This window comes from Notechis scutatus, chromosome 1 (genome assembly GCF_049901735.1).
Source record: "Notechis scutatus isolate UNSWTSFEM ecotype Mainland chromosome 1, rNotScu1.2, whole genome shotgun sequence".
NCBI lineage: Eukaryota > Metazoa > Chordata > Lepidosauria > Squamata > Elapidae > Notechis > Notechis scutatus.
Window position 1 is genome coordinate 2,804,883 of NC_142009.1, and position 23,810 is coordinate 2,828,692.

Here is a 23,810-nt window from a genome sequence, read left to right on the forward strand (position 1 = left end):
GCAATCTCCCATGACGGCCGTAACAGGGAGGACCATTTGGCAGCTGAATTTGTGCCAGGTGACGGCTGTTCCCTGGCACAAGTTGTGGGTCGATTCTTACGCCAGTTTCTCATACCTGCTCAGAGGTGTAAAGTCCGTCTCACCTCATTAAAAAAGGTCAGGGCCGGCACAAGATCTGGCACAAAGTCGAGGTGCATGCCGTAAAAAGCACCTGTCCTGGGCAGATGGAGGGTTGATGATTAGCCAAGGTTTATACATTACGACAGGTTTAGCAAACCAGCTTCATCGGAGATTCACTCCCCGGCTCTTCCTGGGAGTCTCCGGATTCAAGACGGGATCAACCTTTGCTTTGCTTTTACGCCTGCCAGGCAGGGTGGATTTTGGAGGGGGAATTGGAGATCCATCAATTAATCCGAGGAATTGGTTTGGGGTCTTCCCGATAGCCCTGCGGGGTAGGCAGGGGGAGAAAAGGGGATTCCCCTCATGGCCTGGGTTCGGAAGGTGTGGGGAGACAAGGATTGGCCAGGCAAGTTGTGCTGTGTATATTATTTTATTGATCTGTTTATTGATCTAGATCGATTTTATTTACTGATGTTTTGCCGTTATGAATAATTCAAGGCAGGGAACATATCCAGTGTACCTATTTTCTGTGTAACAACAGCCCTGTGAGGTGGCCTGGACTGAGAGAGAGGGACTGGCACAAAGACACCTGCTCTGCTTTCATGCCTAAGGTGGGACTAGAACTCACTGTCGCCTGGTGATTGGCCTGGAGTCATCCAGTTAGCTTTCATCCCTAAGGTGGGACTAGAACTCACCGTCTCCTGTTGATTGGCCCAAAGTCATCCAATTGGTTTCATGCCTAAGGCGGGATTAGAACTCACTGTCCCCTGGTGATTGGCTCAAAATCATCCAATTGGCTTTCATGCCTAAGGCGGGACTAGAACACACTGTTGCCTGGTGATTGGCCTGGAGTCATCCAATTAGCTTTCATGCCTAAAGCAGGACTAGAACTCACCGTCTCCTGTTGATTGGCCCAAAGTCATCCAATTGGCTTTCGTGCCTAAGGTGGGACTAGAACTCACCGTCTCCTGGTGATTCACCCAGCTGAGTTTCATGCCTAAGGCGGGACTGGAACTCACCGTCTCCTGTTGATTGGCCCAAAGTCATCCAATTGGCTTTCGTGCCTAAGGCGGGACTAGAACTCACTGTTACCTGGTGATTGGTCCAAAGTCATCCAATTGGCTTTCGTGCCTAAGGCGGGACTAGAACTCACTGTCGCCTGGTGATTGGTCTGGAGTCATCCAATTGGCTTTCATGCCTAAGGCGGGACTAGAACTCACCGCCTCCTGTTGATTGGCCCAAAGTCATCCAATTGGCTTTCATGCCTAAGGCAGGACTAGAACTCACCGTCTCCTGTTGATTGGCCCAAAGTCATCCAATTGGCTTTCATGCCTAAGGCGGGACTAGAACTCACCGTCTCCTGTTGATTGGCCCAAAGTCATCCAATTGGCTTTCATGCCTAAGGCAGGACTAGAACTCACCGTCTCCTGTTGATTGGCCCAAAGTCACCCAATTGGCTTTCATGCCTAAAGCGGGACTAGAACTCACCGTCTCCTGTTGATTGGCCCAAAGTCACCCAATTGGCTTTCATGCCTAAGGCGAGACTAGAACTCACCGTCTCCTGTTGATTGGCCCAAAGTCATCCAATTGGCTTTCATGCCTAAGGCGGGACTAGAACTCACCGCCTCCTGTTGATTGGCCCAAAGTCATCCAATTGGCTTTCATGCCTAAGGCAGGACTAGAACTCACCGTCTCCTGTTGATTGGCCCAAAGTCATCCAATTGGCTTTCATGCCTAAGGCGAGACTAGAACTCACTGTCGCCTGGTGATTGGTCCAAAGTCATCCAATTGGCTTTCATGCCTAAGGCAGGACTAGAATTCACCGTCTCCTGTTGATTGGCCCAAAGTCATCCAATTGGCTTTCATGCCTAAGGCGAGACTAGAATTCACCGTCTCCTGTTGATTGGCCCAAAGTCATCCAATTGGCTTTCATGCCTAAGGCGGGACTAGAACTCACCGTCTCCTGTTGATTGGCCCAAAGTCATCCAATTGGCTTTCATGCCTAAGGCGAGACTAGAACTCACCGTCTCCTGTTGATTGGCCCAAAGTCACCCAATTGGCTTTCATGCCTAAGGCTGGACTAGAACTCACCGTCTCCTGTTGATTGGCCCAAAGTCACCCAATTGGCTTTCATGCCTAAGGCTGGACTAGAACTCACCGTCTCCTGTTGATTGGCCCAAAGTCATCCAATTGGCTTTCATGCCTAAGGCAGGACTAGAACTCACCGTCTCCTGTTGATTGGCCCAAAGTCACCCAATTGGCTTTCATGCCTAAGGCTGGACTAGAACTCACCGTCTCCTAGTGATTGGCCCAAAGTCATCCAATTGGCTTTCATGCCTAAGGCAGGACTAGAACTCCCCGTCTCCTGTTGATTGGCCCAAAGTCATCCAATTGGCTTTCATGCCTAAGGCGGGACTAGAACTCACCGTCTCCTGTTGATTGGCCCAAAGTCACCCAATTGGCTTTCATGCCTAAGGCAGGACTAGAACTCACTGTCTCCTGGTGATTGGCCCAAAGTCACCCAATTGGCTTTCATGCCTAAGGCGGGACTAGAACTCACCGTCTCCTGTTGATTGGCCCAAAGTCATCCAATTGGCTTTCATGCCTAAGGCGAGACTAGAACTCACTGTCGCCTGGTGATTGGTCTGGAGTCATCCAATTGGCTTTCATGCCTAAGGCGGGACTAGAACTCACCGTCTCCTGTTGATTGGCCCAAAGTCATCCAATTGGCTTTCATGCCTAAGGCGAGACTAGAATTCACTGTCTCCTGTTGATTGGCCCAAAGTCATCCAATTGGCTTTCATGCCTAAGGCGGGACTAGAACTCACCGTCTCCTGTTGATTGGCCCAAAGTCATCCAATTGGCTTTCATGCCTAAGGCGAGACTAGAATTCACCGTCTCCTGTTGATTGGCCCAAAGTCATCCAATTGGCTTTCATGCCTAAGGCGGGACTAGAACTCACCGTCTCCTGTTGATTGGCCCAAAGTCATCCAATTGGCTTTCATGCCTAAGGCAGGACTAGAATTCCCCGTCTCCTGTTGATTGGCCCAAAGTCATCCAATTGGCTTTCATGCCTAAGGCGGGACTAGAACTCACCGTCTCCTGTTGATTGGCCCAAAGTCATCCAATTGGCTTTCATGCCTAAGGCGAGACTAGAATTCACCGTCTCCTGTTGATTGGCCCAAAGTCATCCAATTGGCTTTCATGCCTAAAGCGGGACTAGAACTCACCGTCTCCTGTTGATTGGCCCAAAGTCATCCAATTGGCTTTCATGCCTAAGGCGAGACTAGAACTCACCGTCTCCTGTTGATTGGCCCAAAGTCATCCAATTGGCTTTCATGCCTAAGGCGAGACTAGAATTCACCGTCTCCTGTTGATTGGCCCAAAGTCATCCAATTGGCTTTCATGCCTAAGGCAGGACTAGAACTCACAGTCTCCTATGATTGGCTCAAAGTCATCCAATTGGCTTTCATGCCTAAGGCTGGACTAGAACTCACCGTCTCCTAGTGATTGGCCCAAAGTCATCCAATTGGCTTTCATGCCTAAGGCAGGACTAGAACTCCCCGTCTCCTGTTGATTGGCCCAAAGTCATCCAATTGGCTTTCATGCCTAAGGCGGGACTAGAACTCACCGTCTCCTGTTGATTGGCCCAAAGTCACCCAATTGGCTTTCATGCCTAAGGCAGGACTAGAACTCACTGTCTCCTGGTGATTGGCCCAAAGTCACCCAATTGGCTTTCATGCCTAAGGCGGGACTAGAACTCACCGTCTCCTGTTGATTGGCCCAAAGTCATCCAATTGGCTTTCATGCCTAAGGCGAGACTAGAACTTACTGTCGCCTGGTGATTGGTCTGGAGTCATCCAATTGGCTTTCATGCCTAAGGCGGGACTAGAACTCACCGTCTCCTGTTGATTGGCCCAAAGTCATCCAATTGGCTTTCATGCCTAAGGCGAGACTAGAATTCACCGTCTCCTGTTGATTGGCCCAAAGTCATCCAATTGGCTTTCATGCCTAAGGCGGGACTAGAACTCACCGTCTCCTGTTGATTGGCCCAAAGTCATCCAATTGGCTTTCATGCCTAAAGGCGAGACTAGAACTCACCGTCTCCTGTTGATTGGCCCAAAGTCATCCAATTGGCTTTCATGCCTAAGGCGGGACTAGAACTCACCGTCTCCTGTTGATTGGCCCAAAGTCATCCAATTGGCTTTCATGCCTAAGGCAGGACTAGAATTCCCCGTCTCCTGTTGATTGGCCCAAAGTCATCCAATTGGCTTTCATGCCTAAGGCGGGACTAGAACTCACCGTCTCCTGTTGATTGGCCCAAAGTCATCCAATTGGCTTTCATGCCTAAGGCGAGACTAGAATTCACCGTCTCCTGTTGATTGGCCCAAAGTCATCCAATTGGCTTTCATGCCTAAGGCGGGACTAGAACTCACCGTCTCCTGTTGATTGGCCCAAAGTCATCCAATTGGCTTTCATGCCTAAGGCGAGACTAGAACTCACCGTCTCCTGTTGATTGGCCCAAAGTCATCCAATTGGCTTTCATGCCTAAGGCGAGACTAGAATTCACCGTCTCCTGTTGATTGGCCCAAAGTCATCCAATTGGCTTTCATGCCTAAGGCAGGACTAGAACTCACAGTCTCCTATGATTGGCTCAAAGTCATCCAATTGGCTTTCATGCCTAAGGCAGGACTAGAACTCACCGTCTCCTGTTGATTGGCCCAAAGTCACCCAATTGGCTTTCATGCCTAAGGCTGGACTAGAACTCACAGTCTCCTATGATTGGCTCAAAGTCACCCAGTTGGGTTGCATGCATAAGGCGGGACTAGAACTCACCATCTCCTGATGATTGGCTCAAAGTTACCCAGTCAGCTTTCATTCGTAAGATGGGAACTAAAACTCACCATCTCCTGGTGATTGGCCCAAAGTCATCCAATTGGCTTTCATGCCTAAGGCAGGACTAGAACTCACCGTCTCCTGTTGATTGGCCCAAAGTCACCCAATTGGCTTTCATGCCTAAGGCTGGACTAGAACTCACAGTCTCCTATGATTGGCCCAAAGTCATCCAATTGGCTTTCATGCCTAAGGCAGGACTAGAACTCACCGTCTCCTAGTGATTGGCCCAAAGTCATCCAATTGGCTTTCATGCCTAAGGCAGGACTAGAACTCCCCGTCGCTGGTGATTGGCCCGGAGTCCCCCAGCTGCCTTTCTTGCCTATGGCGGGGCAGTGAAATTTAATCTGATTTTTGAATATGGGCTCTTTGCATACAGATAGATCTCAACTTACAACCATCCATTTAGTGACCGTTTGAAGTTGCACCACCCCTGAAAAAGCAACTTACGACCATTATTCACGCTTACAACCATTGCAGCATCCCCCTTTGGTCACGTGACCAAAATTCAGTCTTTTAGTAACTGACTCGTATTTATGACCGGATCACGTCATCCCCTTTTGCGCCTTTCTGACCAGCAAAGTTAATGGGGAATCCAGGTTCACTTAACGACCAGGTGACTAACTTAACAGCAGCAGTGATTCACCTAACAACTGATGCAAGAAACTGATGCATATAATGAGTCAAATCTCACTTAACAAGCACCTTGTCAAACAAGGAATTTTGAGCTCAATTTTGGACGTAAGTCAAGGGCTGGGTCAAATGCAACGATTCCAGTCTGACCTCTTTGTCATGTTTTGTTTTTTTCTTTTCTTTTCATGCCACTGATCCAGCTATCATGTGGCAGGCAGTTCCACAGCTCAAGTGTCCACGTCTACCTGGAGGGAAGTAAGCAGTGGGGTGCCCCAAGGTTCCGTCTTAGGCCCAGGACTCTTCAATATCTTCATTAACGACTTAGATGAGGGAATAGAAGGGGAACTTACCAAATTTGCAGATGATACTAAGCTGGCAGGAATAGCCAACACCCAAGAAGATAGGCTCAAGATCCAGAGGGATCTTGACAGACTCGAACCCTGGGCCGTATCTAACAAAATTAAATTCAACGTGGAGAAAAGTAAAGTCCTACACTTAGGCAAGAAAAACCCAAAGGACATATATAATAGACTGGGTGAAACCAGGCTCAATAGCAGGAGCTGGGAGGGGGATCTTGGAGTCTTAGTGGACAACCAGCTAAATAGGAGCCAATGTTGTGCAGCAGCAGCCAAAAAAGCCAATGCAATCCTAAATTGTATTAACAGAGGGATACAATCGAGATCAAGGGAGGTACTAATACCGCTCTATAAAGCCTTAGTAAGGCCACACCTAGAGTACTGCATCCAGTTTTGGTCACCACACTATAAAAAACATGTTGAGACTCTAGAAAACGTGCAGAGAAGAGCAAGCAGGATGATTGAGGGACTGGAGGCTAAAATATAGGAAGAAAATGGTTGCAGGAACTGGGCCTGGCTAGTCTGTCTATTTATATCTATCTATCATCTGTGTCTCTGTCTGTCTTTCTGTCTGCCTGCCTGCCTGCCTGCCTGCCCATCTATATCTATCTATCTATCTATCTATCTATCTATCTATCTATCTATCTATCTATCTATCTATCTATCTATCTATCTATCTATCTATCTATCTATCTACTTATCTATCATTTATCATCTATCTATCATCTGTGTGTCTGTCTTTCTATCTCTCCATCTATAGGGACTGGAGGCTAAGACGTATAATGAATGGTTGCAGGAATTGGGCATGGCTAGTCCAGTCTAGTCTGTCTGTCTGTCTCTCTGTCTGTCCGTCTGTCCGTCCGTCCATCCATCTATCTATCTGTTCTGTCTCACCTTTCTTCTTTCCAAAAGATGAAAGAGTACAAACTCACACAAACACAGGCAGGCAGGCTGGCTCGGACTTCACAGAGTTAATTCTTTGGAACTGATAACGTCCTTGGCATTCCAACACGCTCTGCCTGCCAAGTCCGAACTGATAACAAGTAAAAAGCTACTTACAGACAATTACAAGGCAGACCACGAAAATCATTCCCAAAGAAAACCTGAAGTAAGATCAAACTTTGTCCCGTACAAAGTTCCAGCTGACAACACACCCACTTTTATCCCCTCAATGACTCAGGTCACTCTCTGACCCTCCCACGGCTCCTACGTTGCTGCTCACGTTTCTCCCTACGACGCTGCCTAGGATCAAGCCAACATTCTTCCTCTTGACTCCCTGTCAGGGGCTGCTCGGATATGCCTTCCTCCTCCTGATTAATCTCAGGCTGTTCCACTCGGTTGTCTGATGGAACCTGAGGCATTATCAGGGAGGAAGGTCCTGGGGAGGAAGGCATTGCCAGAGAGGAAGGTCCTGGGGAGGAAGGCATTCCCTGTTCCTCCTCCTCATCTTCCGAGTCCTCTTCCTCTAACACACAGGCTCGGGAATCGGAGCCACAACATCTATCCATCTACCAACCTATCTATCTATGCTTAGTAAGGCCACACCTAGAGTCCTGCGTTCAGTTTTGGTCACCACACTATAAAAAAGATGTTGAGACTCTGGAAAGAGGGCAGAGAAGAGCAACCAGGAGGATGAGGGGACTGGAGGCTAAAACAGGGGTCACCAACCTTTTGGACCTCAGGAACCACCAAACTCATAATTTTAAATCCTAGGGACCACTAATATGAATTTTGCCTGATGTTGGTGGGAGAGAGAGAGAGAGAGATCTGATCTAATGTCTCCCTCTCTCTTTCTTTCTCTCTCTCTCTCTCTTACACACACACACAAACAAACAAACACACAGAGGCAGGGGTGGGATTCAAAGTTATTAACAACCAGATCTGTGTGCGTGGCCTAATTTGTGGGTGTCGCTTGGTGATCATGTGACTGGCTGGGTATGGCTTGTATGTAAATATTATAAATATATATGTAAATATTGAATTTTTTTATAAAAAGAGAGAGCAACTTTTACCCAAAATCAGGCAAAGCAGGCAGGCAGATTGAGTTGCTCACAGAGTCACAGATTCACTCAGAGATCTACCTTTCTGCCATTGGCTATCTGAGTCTCACATCAAATTGGCTTGCAAGCAAACTCACAAAATTAACTCACAACACACCATGTATGTACATATTGAATTTTTTTATTTAAAAAAGAGCAACTTTTACCCAAAATCAGGCAAAGCGGGCAGGCAGATTGAGTTGCTCGCAGAATCACAGATTTATTCAGAGATCTATCTATCTGCCATCGGCTACCTGAGACTGCACTGAATAATAGAACCTTCAGTTTCGGCTCTGCTTAAAAGCAGAGCCGAAGATCTAAAGATTAGCTAGAAAGCAAGAAATGCAACGGTTTTCTGCTTTCTAGCTAATCTAAATCTCCTCGCACAGCAGAACAGATAGATGATGGTCAGAAAAAGGGGAAAAAAGCAACTTAGCAGGCAAGTTTGCCAGGTAAGGAGTGGGCGGAGAAGGTCAAGCTATTCCCCAGGGCACCTGAAGGCCAGACAAGGAACAATGGATGGAAACTGACCAAGGACAGATTCAACCTGGAAATAAGGAGAATTTTTTTTTTAACAGTGAGGACAATCAACCCGTGGAGCGAAAGCTGCCTTCGGAAGTTGTGGGAGCTTCCTCCCTGCAGGATTTCAAGAAGAGACTGGACTCCCATCTGTCAGAAATGGTGTAGGGTCTCCTACTTGGGTGGTGGGGTTGGACTAGATGACCTCCAAGGCCCCTTCCAACTCTGATTATCTATTAAGTGTGCATTGGGTGCCATTGTTTATGCAACCCTCTCCCCGTTAAAAAGGGTTTAAGAAGTATTTTCCTTCTGGAGGTGAGAAGCCTCCAACCCAAATAAAATGCCAGAAAAACAATCAAATGCACGCAAGAAAACAATGGGCCGCCCGAAAGATTAAATCAATTTCTGGCCAGAAAAAAAGTGGGGGAAAAAATAACAAGTAAGAAAACAAAACTGGCGCCAAAAGAATTCGTTCTCGAACGCTGACGGGGGTGGAATTTTTCCCTGCTGGAGGTAACCAGCTTTGGGCTTTGTAAAACCACCAACCTCTTCCCCAGCTGTGTTTTGCCAGCTTGGTTCCCTCCTGGAGATGGCTGGATTCAAATTTAAGGAGCTAGATCTCAAGGTTGTGTGGGGGGTGTTGGTTGGAGCAGGGGAAACAGGATGTCAGCCAGCGTGAAAAAGATGTAAGAAATAACCTTTTGGGCACCAGGACACTCAGATAACAGATAATCAAGACTTGGAAGGGACCTTGGAGGTCATCTAGTCCACACACACACACACACACACACACACACACGCCAAAGCAGGAGACCCTATACCATTGCTGACAGATGGCAGTCCAATCTCTTCTTGAAAGCCTCAAGGGATGAAGCTCCCACAACTTCTGAATAACAGAATAATAATAGATTAACAGAGATTGGGAGGGACCTTGGAGGTCATCTAGTCCAACCCCCCTGCCCAAGCAGGAGACCCTACCTCATTTCTAACCAATGGCAGTCCAGTCTCTTCTTGGAAGCTTCCAGGTGGGAAGGTCTCACCACTTTTAATTAATTCAGAATAGAGCTGGAAGGGACCTTGGAGGTCATCTAGTCCAACCCCCCCACCCAGGCAAGAGACCCTACACCATGTCTGACCAATGGCAGTCCAGTCTCTTCTTGAAAGCCTCCAGGGATGAAACTCCTCGGGGTGGGATGCAATACAGGTAGTCCTCAACTTACGACCAAAACCGAGCCCAAAATGTCCGTTGCTAAGCAAGACAGCCGTTCAGAGTGGATCCCCGCAGCTGTGAAGAGAGTCACCCGGTTGTTAAGTGAATCTGGCTTCCTCCGTTGCCTTTGCTAGTCAGAAGGTCACAAAAGGGGATCACGTGGCCCCGCGGGGACGCTGCAGCCGTCGTAAATGTGAGTCAGTGGCTCAGGGTCTGAATATAAATCACGTGATCACGGGGATCCGCAACGGTCGTGTGAAAAACAATCGTAAGTCCCTTATTTTTTCAATGCTGTCGTAACTTGGAATGGTCATTAAGCAAACCGTTGTAAGCCGAGGACTACGTGTGCCGTTGTTATTTTGAACAGTTACTAAATGAACTGTTGTAAGTCAGGTAGTCCCTGCCTTATGGACACAACAGGGACCAAAATTTCCATGGCTAAGCGAGAATAACAGAGTATATAACAGGGTTGGGGCCTTCGAGATCATCTAGTCCAACCCCCTGCTCAGGCAGGAAAACCTTCCTGGCCAGTTTCCAACAAGCAAAGCCCATGGGGGAAGCCGGATTTTGCTTAGTGACTGCAGCGGAAACGGTGATTCAAATCAGCTGTGACTCGCTTAATGGCTGCCTGGCTTAGAAATGGAAGCTCAGGTTCCGAAAGGGGTCGTAAAATGAGGACTAACCATATATATTTTGGTTCCTGGCTGTAAGCCAACCTGTTAACAGCCTGTTAACGTTGGGCGGCCTCTAAAACTGGTTCTCCTGCTTGAGTTGGGGGCTGGACTATAGGACCTCCAAGGTCCCTTCCATCTCATTCTATTCTGTTCTGTTCTATATTCTATATTCTATATTCTATATTCTATATTCTATATTCTATATTTTGTTCTATTCCATTATTAATTCTATTCTACTCTATAGGCTATTTTATTCTCTATTTGGTCTATTCTCTATTTTGTTCTATTTATTCTATTCTATTCTATTCTATTCTATTCTATTCTGTTCTGTTCTGTTCTGTTCTGTTCTGTTCTGTTCTGTTCTGTTCTGTTCTATATGCTATTCTATTCTATATTCTACTCTATTTGTGCTGACCTGTAGTCTCTCAAAATAACCCAGAACCCAAAACATACATTAAAGTCCGGTAAGGCCTTCAACTTAACTTCACTGTTTTATTAGGCACAGTTTAAAGTCACAAAAGTAAATAATGAGGCAAACAGAAAAACAGAACAAACCGCATTGACCGCGAGTTCCGAAGCAAGCCAAGATAATCATAAACTCCAGGAAAATGACCGAGGAGAGTCCATGGGAAGAACGCCAGCAAAGATAAACCTCTTTCAAAGTAAACACTAAACTTTGACTCCAGCAATTCTGACTACACAGTTACAAACTTATATACATAGCTCCCCCCTGCAAGCCACGAGGAGGACCATGGTAATCTCCTCCTGAGTAGACCTCGCTTTTCCCTGATCCTCTCCTCCCTGCGTGACCTAGGATGGAGAGGGAATGGGCCTGGGTCCTCCTCTGACTGTATTGTATTCTATTCTATATGCTATTCTATATTCTATTCTAATCTATATTCTATTCTATATGCTACTCTATTCTATATGCTACTCTATTCTATATTCTATTCTATTCTATATTCTATTCTAATCTATAGTCTATTCTATATGCTACTCTATTCTATATTCTATTCTATTGCTATTCTATTCTATATTCTATTCTATATGCTATTCTATTCTATATTCTATTCTATTCTATTCTATTCTATTCTATTCTATTCTATTCTATTCTATATGCTATTCTATTCTATATTCTATTCTAATCTATATTCTATTCTATATGCTACTCTATTCTATATTCTATTCTATTCTATTCTATATTCTATTCTAATCTATATTCTATTCTATATGCTACTCTATTCTATATTCTATTCTATTCTATTCTATTCGCTATTCTATTCTATATTCTATTCTATATGCTATTCTATTCTATATTCTATTCTATTCTATTCTATATGCTATTCTATTCTATATTCTATTCTATATTCTATTCTATATTCTATTCTATTCTATATTCTATTCTATATTCCATTCTAATCTATATTCTATTCTATATGCTACTCTATTCTATATTCTATTCTATATGCTATTCTATTCTATATGTTATGCTATTCTATATTCTATTCTATATTCTATTCTATTCTATGTTCTATTCTATTCTATTCTATTCTATTCTATATGCTATTCTATTCTATATTCTATTCTATATTGTATTCTATTCTATATTCCATTCTAATCTATATTCTATTCTATATTGTATTCTATTCTATATTCCATTCTAATCTATATTCTATTCTATATGCTACTCTATTCTATATTCTATTCTATTCTATATTCTATTCTATATGCTATTCTATTCTACAGTTGTGCTCATAAATTTACACACCCTGGCAGAAGTTATGATTTCTTGGCCATTTTTCAGAGAATCTGAATGATAACACAAAAACTTTTCTTTCACTCAGGGTTATCGGTTGGCTGAAGCCATTTATTATCAGTCCACTTTGTTTACTCTTTTTAAATCATAATGACCCCTGAAACTACCCAAATTACCCTGATCAAAACTTTTCATACCCCAGTTCTTAATACGGGGTATTGCCCCCTTTAACATCAATGACAGCTTGAAGTCTTTTTGTGGTACGTGTGGATGAGGCTCTTCATCTTCTCAGATGGCAAAGCTGCCCATTCTTCGTGGCCAAAAGCCTCCAGTTCCTGTAAATTCTTGGGCTGTCTTGCATGAGTTGCACGTTTGAGATCTTCCCAGAGTGGCTCAATGATATTGAGGTCAGGAGACCGAGATGACCACTCCAGAACCTTCCCTTTAGTCTGCTGTACCGAGTGACCGGTCGACCTGGCCTTGTGTTTAGGATCATTGTCATGCTGGAATGTCCAAGTACGAGCTTCCAGGCTGATGAATGCAAATTTATTTATTTTATTTATTTTGATTTGTCCATCGCTTACAAGATAACAGGTATAAGTATATACATAGTTATGAATGCATGAAATGGGTACACATAAGAAAAATAAAAAGAAACAATAGGTAGGTTATCTGTTGATAACATACTGCGTTCATCTTGCCATCCATTCTGACCACATTTCCTGTGTCACACATCCCCAAAAACATCAGCGATCCACTTCCATGTTTCACGGTAGGAACGGTGTACTTTTTCATCCTACGCCTTGTTGACTCCTCTCCAAATGTAGTGTTTTATGGTTATTTATTTTATTTATTTATTTATTTATTTATTTGTCAATTGTTTACAAGATAATAAGTATAAGTGTATACATAGTTGTGAATACATGAAATGGGTACATATTAGAAAAATAAAAGAAAAATAAAAGAAACAATAGGACAGGGACGGTGGGCACGATTGGTGCGCTTATGCACGCCCCCTACAGACCTCTTAGGAAAGGGGTGAGGTCAACAGTAGACAGTCTAAGGTTAAAGTTTTTGGGTTTTGGGGAAGAAACTACAGAGTCGGGTAGAGTATTCCAGACATTGACCCCTCTGTTGCTGAAGTCGTATTTCCTGCAATCAAGTTTGGTGCGGTTAACTTTGAGTTTGTATCTATTGTGTGCTCTTGTGTTGTTATGGTTGAAGCTGAAGTATTCATTGACAGGTAGGACATTGCAATGTATGATTTTATATACCATGCTTAAGTCCGACCGAAGGCGGCGTAATTCAAGGTTTTCTAGTTTTAGAATTTCAAGTCTGGTGGCATAAGGTATTCTACTGAGTAGAGGAGTGGAGAACTCTTCTTGTGAAATATTTCTGGACTTTCTCAATTGTGCTAATATCAGATACGTAATGTGGGTTCCAGACTGATGAGCTGTATTTGAGTATTGGTCTAGCAAATGTTTTGTATGCTCTAGTTAGTAGTGTGATATTACCAGAGAAAAAGCTACGTAGGATTACATAGGTTGTGCCCGAAAGCTCGATTTTGGTCTCATCGCACCAAATGCCTTCGTGCCAGAAGGATGGAGGCTTGTCTCTGTGCTGTTTGGCGTGTTGTAAGCAGGACACGTTGTGGCGTTTGCGTAGTAATGGCTTCCTTCTGGCGACTCGACCACGCAGCTCCATCTTTCTTCTAGTGCCTCCTTATTGTGTATCTTGAAACAGCCACACCAGATGTTTTCAGAGAATCCTGTATTTCCCCTGAAGTTATCTAGGACCAACTCTCTTCATACTCTACATAAACGACCTCTGTGATCATATTAAGAGCAATTGCGTTCTCTTCGCTGATGATGTAAAGCTGTTCAATACCACAGACAATACTGCTACCCTACAAAAAGATCTTGACTATGTATCCGAATGGTCAAACAAATGGCAACTTCAAATCTCAACAAATAAATGCTCTGTCTTACATATTGGCAAAAAAAATCAGAAAATAAAATACAAGCTGAATAGTCAAGTTCTTGTTGATGACCCAAGCTCTGTAAAGGACCTTGGAATACTCACCTCTAATGATCTAAGTGCTAGAGCACACTGCAACTACATAGCCAAAAAGGCATTAAGAGTTGTTAACCTAATCCTACGTAGCTTTTTCTCTGGTAATATCACACTACTAACCAGAGCATACAAAACATTTGCTAGACCAATACTCGAATACAGTTCATCAGTCTGGAACCCACACTACGTATCTGATATTAGCACAATTGAGAAAGTCCAGAAATATTTCACAAGAAGAGTTCTCCACTCCTCTACTCGCTGTAGAATACCTTATGCCACCAGACTTGAAATTCTAGAACTTGAAAACCTTGAATTACGTAGTCTTCAGTCTGACTTAAGCATGGTATACAAAATCATACATTGCAATGTCCTACCTGTCAATGAATACTTCAGCTTCAACCATAACAACACAAGAGCACACAATAGATACAAACTCAAGGTTAATCGCACCAAACTTGATTGCAGAAAATACGACTTCAGCCACAGAGCGGTCAATGTCTGGAATACTCTACCGACTCTGTAGTTTCTTCCCAAACCCCAAAAACTTTAACCTTAGACTGTCTACTATTGACCTCACCCCTTTCCTAAGAGGTCTGTAGGGGCGTGCATAAGCGCACCAACGTGCCTACCGTCCCTGTCCTATTGTTTCTCTTATTCTTTTATTTTTCTTATATGTAACCATTTCATGTATTCACAACTATGTATACATTTATACTTATTATCTTGTAAACAATTGGCAAATCAAATAAATAAATAAATAAATAAAATTTTCTTTGCATCCCGAACAATTTTCCTGACAGTTGTGGCTGAAATTTTAGTTGGTTTACCTAACCGTGGTATGGTTTCAACAGAACCCCTCATTTTCCACTTCTTTATTAGTGTCACACTGCTGATTGGCATTCTCAATTCCTTGGATATCGTTTGATATCCCTTTCCTCTTTGATACAGTTCAACTTTTATTATTATTTTATTTTTCTTATAGGTATCCATGTATATTCATAGCTATGTTTTTACTTATACCTATTATCTTGTAAGCAATTGAGAAAAATAATCAAATAAATAAAAAAATAAACTACCTTTTCCCGCAGATCCTTTGACAATTCTTTTGCTTTCCCATGACTCAGAAGCCAGAAAAGTCAGTGCAGCATTGGATGAAAGATGCAAAGGTCTGTCAGGAGCCCAGGAACTCACTGACCTTTTATACACACACACTAATTATAAGCAAAGAGCTCACAGGTGATAGCCATTCAAAACCTTTTGTGCCAACCTGTGTGCAGGTTATCAGGCCAAAATCACCAGGGTATGTACACTTTTGATCAGGGTCATTTGGGTAGTTTATGTTGTCGTTATGATTTAAAAAGAGTAAACACAGTTGACTGATAATAAATGGTTTCAGCCAACCATTAACCATGAGTGAAAGAAAAGTTTCATATTCATATTCTCTGAAAAATGGCCAAGAAATCATTAAATTCTGCCCAGGTATGTAAACTTATGAGCACAAGTGTATATTCTGTATTCTGTTCTATATTCTATATTCTATTCCATTCCATTCTATATGCTATTCTATTCTATATTCTATAATCTATTCTGTTCTATTCTGTATGCTATTCTACTCTATATTCTGTTCTATTCTATATTCTATATTATATTCTACTCTACTCTACTCTACTCTACTCTACTCTACTCTACTCTACTCTACTCTACTCTACTCTACTCTACTCCACTCCACTCCACTCCACTCCACTCCACTCCACTCTATTCTAGATGCTATTCTATTCTATGTTCTATTCTATTCTATTCGCTATTCTCTTCTATATTCTGTTCTAGCCTATAGTCTGTTCTACTCTACTCTACTCTACTCTACTCTACTCTACTCTACTCTACTCTACTCTACTCTACTCCACTCCACTCCACTCCACTCCACTCCACTCCACTCTATTCTAGATGCTATTCTATTCTATGTTCTATTCTATTCTATTCGCTATTCTCTTCTATATTCTGTTCTAGCCTATAGTCTGTTCTACTCTACTCTACTCTACTCTACTCTACTCTCTACTCTACTCTACTCTACTCTATTCTATTCTATATTCTGTTCTGTTCTATAATCTATAGTCTATGTTCTAGTCTATATTCTGTTCTATAGTCTATAGTCTATTCTACTCTACTCTACTCTACTCTACTCTACTCTACTCTACTCCACTCCACTCCACTCCACTCCACTCCACTCCCTCCACTCCATTCCATTCTAGATGCTATTCTATTCTATGTTCTATTCTATTCTATTCTATTCTATTCGCTATTCTCTTCTATATTCTGTTCTAGCCTATAGTCTGTTCTACTCTACTCTACTCTACTCTACTCTACTCTACTCTACTCTACTCTACTCTACTCCACTCCACTCCACTCCACTCCCTCCACTCCACTCCACTCTATTCTAGATGCTATTCTATTCTATGTTCTATTCTATTCTATTCGCTATTCTCTTCTATATTCTGTTCTAGCCTATAGTCTGTTCTACTCTACTCTACTCTACTCTACTCTACTCTACTCTACTCTACTCTACTCTACTCTACTCTACTCTATTCTATTCTATATTCTGTTCTGTTCTATAATCTATAGTCTATGTTCTAGTCTATATTCTGTTCTATAGTCTATAGTCTATAGTCTATTCTACTCTACTCTACTCTACTCTACTCTACTCTACTCTACTCTACTCCACTCCACTCCACTCCACTCCACTCCACTCCACTCCACTCCATTCCATTCTAGATGCTATTCTATTCTATGTTCTATTCTATTCTATTCTATTCTATTCGCTATTCTCTTCTATATTCTGTTCTAGTCTATAGCCTATAGCCTATAGCCTATAGTCTAGTCTTGTCTACTCCTACTCTACTCTACTCTACTCTACTCTACTCTATTCTATTCTATATTCTGTTCTGTTCTATAATCTATAGTCTATGTTCTAGTCTATATTCTGTTCTATAGTCTATAGTCTATAGTCTATTCTACTCTACTCTACTCTACTCTACTCTACTCTACTCTACTCTACTCCACTCCACTCCACTCCACTCCACTCCACTCCACTCCACTCCATTCCATTCTAGATGCTATTCTATTCTATGTTCTATTCTATTCTATTCTATTCTATTCGCTATTCTCTTCTATATTCTGTTCTAGTCTATAGCCTATAGCCTATAGCCTATAGTCTAGTCTTGTCTACTCTACTCTACTCTACTCTACTCTACTCTACTCTACTCTACTCTATTCTATTCTATTCTATTCTATTCTATTCTATTCTATTCTATTCTATTCTATGTTCTATATTCTGTTCTGTTCTATAATCTATAGTCTATGTTCTATTCTATATTCTGTTCTATTCTATAGTCTATTCTATTCTACTCTATTCCATTCTATTCTCACTTGTCTCACTTAGCGGTGGAAATTTGAGGTGCGGTTGTGGTTGCAAGTTGAGGACTGCCGGCCATAACCTCTCCCTGTGTTTTTCTCTCCCATGGGCAACAGGTGTTCTTCAACCTCTCCTAGCGTGAAGGTGTGGTCTCCAGGACCTTCTCCAGACCATCGGGCCACCCGAAGTCCTTGTGTGGCCCATGGACTGGCGGACAGGGCTCTTCTAACCGGCGGGATGGACAGCACCGTCTCCAAGGAAGAGGCCCAGCCTCTCCCCTCCCCGAAGGGGCCTTCGGACTGCGGAGACGGAAGCGACTGCATGGAGAACCACCACCTCCTGCACAAGGCCACCCACAAGCCAACCTTGGAACTGACCGACGGGCTCCAGAAACCCAACCCAGCCAGCCATGGGGAAAACCACCGGGCCTCCAGTCCGGTGTCCAACGGCTTCTCCGGAGCTCAAAGCCCGCTCGGTCCTGGCAAGGTGGCCGGAGACCCCCGGGGTCACCCCTCCGGACCCTCCCCTGGCCTGCCGACCAGCACCGCCGTCTTCGGCGGGGTAGTAGAACGTCCGTCGCCTTCCACGGGACCGCGGGAGAGAGAGACCTGGAGTAAAAAAATGGACTTCCTCCTCTCGGTCATCGGCTATGCGGTGGACCTGGGCAATGTTTGGCGCTTTCCGTACATCTGTTACCAAAACGGGGGAGGTGAGTTTCTGGGGCTTGAAAGAAGGTTGGATGTAGAGGGATAGGGTTGGAAGGGGACCTCAGAGGTCTTCTAGTCCAACCTGCTACTCAGGCAGGAGATCCTATACCATCATGGGCAAATGGTTGTCGAATCTCTTTTTTGAAAACCTCCAGTGTTGGAGCACCAACAACTTCTGGTGGCCAGCTGTTCCACTGGTTAATTGTCCTGACTGTTGGGAACTTTGTCCTTAGTTCCAGGTTGGATCTCCCTCTGACCAGCTTTCACCCATTCCCCTTCCTTCTTCCTTCCTTCCTCCATTCCTCCCTCCCTCCCTTCTTCCCTGACTTTCTCTCTCCTTCCTTCCTTCCTTCCTTCCTTCCTTCCTTCCTTCCTTCCTTCCTTCCTTCCTTCCTTCCTTCCTTCCTTTTTTCTCCTTCCTCTCTCCCTCCCTTTTCTCCTTCCTTTCCCTCCCTGTCTCCTTCCTTACTTCCTTCTTTCCTTCCTTTTCTCCTCCCTCCCTCCCTTCTTCCCTCCCTTCTTCCCTGACCTTCTCCTTCCTTCCTTCCTTCCTTCCTTCCTTCCTTCCTTCCTTCCTTCCTTCCTTCCTTCCTTCCTTCCTCTTTTTTCTCCTTCCTCTCTCCCTCCCTTTTCTCCTCCCTTTCCTTCCCTCTTTCCTTCCTTACTTCCTTCTTTCCTTCCTTTTCTCCTCCCTCCCTCCTTCCCTTTCCCTCCTTTCTTCCTCCCTTTTCTCCTTCCTTCCCCCTCCCTCCCTCCTTTCCTCTTCCTTTTCCTTCCTTTCCCTCCCTCCCTCCTTTCTTCCTCCCTTTTCTTCTTCTTTCCTTCTTCCCTCCCTCCCTTCCTTCTTTCCTGACCCTCTCCTTCCTTCCTTCCTTTTCTCCTTCCTTCCCCTTTCTTCCTCCCTCCCTTTTCTGCTTCCTTCCTTTCCCTCCCTCCCTCCCTCCTTTCTTCCTCCCTTTTCTCCTTCTTTCCTTCCTTCCTCCCTTCCTTCTTCCCTGACCCTCTCCTTCCTTCCTTCCTCCCTCCCTTCCTCCCTTTTCTCATTCCTTCCTTCCTTTCCCTCCCGCCCTGCTTTCTTCCTCCCTTTTCTCCTTCCTTCCTTCCTTCCTCCCTCCATTTTCTCCTCCCTTTCTTCCCCTTCCTTCCTTCCTTCCTTTTCTCCTTCCTTCCTTCCTTCCACTTTGGAGAATAACTTGACCCCTTCCTCCTCCCTGGGGCAGCCCCTCAAGTATTGGAAGGCTGCTCTCCTGTCTCCCCTGGTCCTTCTCTTCCCTAGACCAGCCAGGCCCAGTTCCTGCAACCGTTCTTCGCATGTTTGAGCCTCCAGTCCCCTCGTCCTCCTGGCTGCTCTTCTCTGCACTTTTTCCAGAGTCTTTTTATAATCTGGAGACCAAAGACCTGTGAATCCTCCACCACGAAGGGAGGGAACTTGGCAAAATGAGGGGGGTGTTTCAAAGAAGGCCACAAAAAGGGGATCAACGGTCATAAATGCAAGTCAGTTGCCAAACGTCTGAATTTTGATCATGTGACCAGGGGGGAATGCTACAAAGGTCATAACTGCAAACAAAAATAAAATTGGTCCTTAAGTTGCTTTGGCCAGTGCTGTTGTACCTTTGAATGGTCCCTAAGTGGAACGGTGGTCAGTTGAGGACTCCCTGTGTTTGCCATACGGAATAGCAGAGTGGGAAGGGACCCCCGGAGGTCTTCTAGTCCGACCCCCCTTCTCATCCTACCCTTTCGCCTAGGGGCCTTCCTCATACCCTACCTGATCATGGCCATCTTCGGAGGGATCCCTCTCTTCTACATGGAGCTGGCGCTGGGCCAGTATCACCGCCACGGCTGCATCTCCGTATGGAGGAAGATCTGCCCCATCTTCAAAGGTAACTCGGGGGAGCGAGGCTGGGCCACTATTATGGGATGGCGGGACCGGGGTGAACATGGGAACAGAGTGGAAAGACCAAGAGGGGAGAACCTTCGCAGCTCAGGGTTGAACGGCAGGGTCCTTGGTGGCTTCTCTGACACTGCGGGGGTTTCTGGCAGACGTTTCGTGACCCAACTAGGTAGCATCGTCAGTGCTAGAAGGAAAAGGGGTTTGTGGAGAGGAGGAGGAGGAGGAGGAGGAGGAGGAGGAGGAGGAGGAGGAGGAGAATTGTGGGTTGCTAGGTGCTCTCTGAGCTTGGTTGTTTTTTGGGAGACATTTCATGACCCAATTAGGTAATGTTATCAGTGCTAGAAGGGTGGAAGATTGTGGGGAGGAGAAGGAGGAGGAGGAGGAGGAGGAGGAGGAGGAGGAGGAGGAAAAAGAAGGAGAAGGAGGTGGAAGATGCCTGTGGTTTTCCTACAGACATTTCATGACCCAACTAGGTAACATCATCAGTGCTAGAAGGGAGCGGGGATTGGCTCTCTCTTTATATACTAGTGGCTTGCCCTGATCCGTGTGGGTGCAGTGTGGTTTTTTTTCCCTCCTTCATCGAGATCCCGTTCTCTGCTCCATTGTTTCTCTGGACTTCACCCTAGCTTATTTGGATCCAAAAAAAAAAAAAAAGAGTCACCGAATCAATCCAATCAAAATGGCGTCTCCACCGGGCCCTCAGTCCAACAGCCCCCCACCTCCTGAAGGGGCCTCACCCGCCCTCCCTTTTTGCTTCCTGTCCCTCTGCAGGAATCGGCTATGCCATCTGCATCATCGCCTTCTACGTGGCGTCCTACTACAACACCATCATGGCCTGGGCCTTGTATTACCTGGCCTCCTCCTTCCGCAGTGAGCTGCCCTGGGTCAGCTGCGACAACGCCTGGAACACCCCCAATTGCATGAGCTACTTCTCCAACCAGAGCATCGCCTGGACGGCCAACTCCTCCTCCCCGGCCGAAGAATTCTATACGTAAGTGCATGTAAGTCGAAAGAAGGGGAAATAGGCTGGAAGGACGGGGGAGGAGGAGTGGACGATGGGGCAGAGTGGTGTCAGGGCTCCGACCAGCCACCCCATTTGAATCACAAGTCTCTAGCCGCGTCTCTCCGAGAATTTTTTTTAATTACTTATTAGGAGTGACCATGTCAGCGTTACCTAGGTGCAGCCGACTCTAAGACCCATCATTCATTTCCCCCTTGACTCTGGTCTTCTCCCCCACCCCCTGGATGTATATTCTCCAATGGGACACATCCATAGCCAAGAGTCATCCATCATGCTCTACCAGTAGTAATCTTGTGCGCTAACATCTTCGGCCACCTAGCAATTATCTGAAACATGTAAGGAATGCACTGCTTTCCCCCCACATCCTTTCTGCTGGCAGCTAAAAAGACCAAAGGAGTATTTTTTTTTTGTTAACCTTGAGGAGTGGCTTTCTTGGAGGGTTTTCTGGGCACCCCCAAAGGGCAGGGTCCTTGGCTAAATACCCCCCTTTTTTCCAAGTTGGTCGGGGGGACAAAAGAAAGCTAGACTCCTACCGTCAGCTTGAACCCCTCAGGCCCATGGTACTCTGTAGATGATCCTTCTTGAGCAGGGGTTGGAGTAGAAGACCGCTGAGGTCCTTCCAACTCTGATAGGCTATGATTCTTAAGAAAGAAAGAAAGAAAGAAAGAAAGAAAGAAAGAAAGAAAGAAAGAAAGAAAGAAAGAAAGAAAGAAAGAAAGAAAGAAGGAGGAAGGAGGAAGGAGGGAGGGAGGGAGGAGAGAAGGAAGAAGGGAAGGAAGGGATGGAGGGATGGAGGAAGGGTAATAGGGAAGGAGAGGGAAATGAGAGGGAGAGAAGGAGGAAGGAAGGAAGGAAGGAAGGAAGGAGGGAAGGAAGGAGAGAAGGAAGGAGGGAGGGAGCCTTTAACACTTTCAGAGAGCTGCAGGGAACCCTGGATAAGTGCTCCCTCCTTCCTTCCTTCCTTCCTTCCTTCCTTCCTTCCTTCCTTCCTTCCTTCCTTCCTCCCTCCCTCCCTCCCTCCCTCCCTCCCTCCTCCCTTCCTTCCTTCATGCTTTCCTGTCTGCCTTCCTCCCTCCCTCCCTTCTGCCTCCCTCCTCTCCTTTTTCCTTCCGTCCTTCTTTCCTTCTTTTCCTTCCTTCCTTTTCCTTCCTTCTTCTGTCTTCTTTGTCCCTTCTCCCCTTCCTTCCTTCCTTCCTTCCTTCCTTCCTTCCTTCCTTCCTTCCTTCCTTCCTTCCTTCCCTCTCCCTCCCTCCCTCTGTTTTCTCCTCTCCTTTTTCCTTCCCTCCCTCTTTCCCTCCCTTTGAAGAGCCCGTGGATGCTGACCCAGCCCTCCTGCCTCTTATTCTCCGTTTCAGCCGCCACGTTCTGCAGCTCCACCGAGCGAATGGCCTGGAGGACCTCGGGGGCATCAGCTGGCAGCTCACCCTCTGCCTGCTCTTCATCTTCACCATTGTCTACTTCAGCATCTGGAAAGGGGTCAAAACATCTGGAAAGGTGAAGAAGGAGAGGAGGAGGAGGAGGAGGGGTGGGAGGGAGAGAGGCAGAGAGGACAGGGGCTTGGGGTCCAAACGAAAGGGGCCTCTTCCTCCTTCTGGGTCCTGGGGGAAAGACCTCCCCCTCCCCAAAGGAAGGACTACGTGGGACTTTATGGAGTCTGGGGTGGCATGGATTGGCTGGCCCAATTGGACAGGTACGAGGCCCGTGGGATGATAGGACCTCTATCCTCCTCCATTCCTTCCTCCCTTCCTTCTCCTCTTTTTCCCTTTCCCGTTTTCCTTCCTTCCTTCTTTCCTTCCTTCTCTTTTTCCCCCTTTCCTTCCCCTTCCCCTTTCCCCTTCCCCTTTTCTTTCTTTCTTTCCTTCTTGTTTCTTTCTTTCTTTCTTTCTTTCCTTCCTTCCTTCCTTCAATTATTCTTCCCATCTCTCTTTTCCCTTTTCCCTTCCCTCCCTCCCTTGTTTCCTTCTCCTCTTTGTCCCTTTCTCCTCTTCCTTCCTTCTCCTCTTCCTCCCTCCTTCACCTTTCCTATTCTCTTCTGTTCTCCTTCCTTCCTTTCCTTCCTTTGTCCTTCCCTCCCTTCCCTTTCCTCTTTTTCCCTTTCCCCTCCTTCCTTCTCTTTTCCCTTTCCCATTTTTCCTTCCTTCTTTCTTTCCTTCAATTATTCTTTCTTTCCCTCTTTCTCCCTTTCCCTTTTCTCCCTCATTTTCTTTCTCCCCTTTCTCCCCTTCCTTCCTTCTCATCTTCCTCCCTCCGTTTTCTTTTCCTATTCTCTTCTCTTCCCCTTCCTTCTTTTCCTTCCTTCCTCCCTCCCTCCTTCCCTCCCTCCCTTCTCCTCTTTGTCCATCTTCCTTTGTCATCTTCCTTTCTTCTAATCTTCTTTCCTCCCTTTCTCTTTTCCTTCTTCTCTTTTTCTTCCTCCCTCTCTCCCTTCCCTCCCTCCCTCCTTCTCCTGTTTGTCATCTTCCTTTGTCATCTTCCTTTCTTCTAATCTTCTTTCCTCCCTTTCTCTTTT

The 23,810-nt window shown here is 45.3% G+C and overlaps 1 protein-coding gene across 2 annotated transcripts in view; it reads left to right on the plus strand.

The window, feature by feature from the left end:
• The window catches only part of SLC6A4 (solute carrier family 6 member 4), a 61,023-nt gene that overhangs the window by 12,274 nt on the left and 24,939 nt on the right, over positions 1-23,810 (plus strand). For both annotated transcript variants that reach the window (XM_087955800.1, XM_087955802.1), the window contains 4 exons: positions 17,799-18,391; positions 20,135-20,269; positions 21,052-21,271; positions 22,657-22,795. In XM_087955800.1, coding sequence (XP_087811926.1) covers positions 17,920-18,391; positions 20,135-20,269; positions 21,052-21,271; positions 22,657-22,795 — 966 coding nt within the window. In that variant the 5' untranslated portion in view covers positions 17,799-17,919. The remainder of the gene's footprint in view (positions 1-17,798; positions 18,392-20,134; positions 20,270-21,051; positions 21,272-22,656; positions 22,796-23,810) is intronic.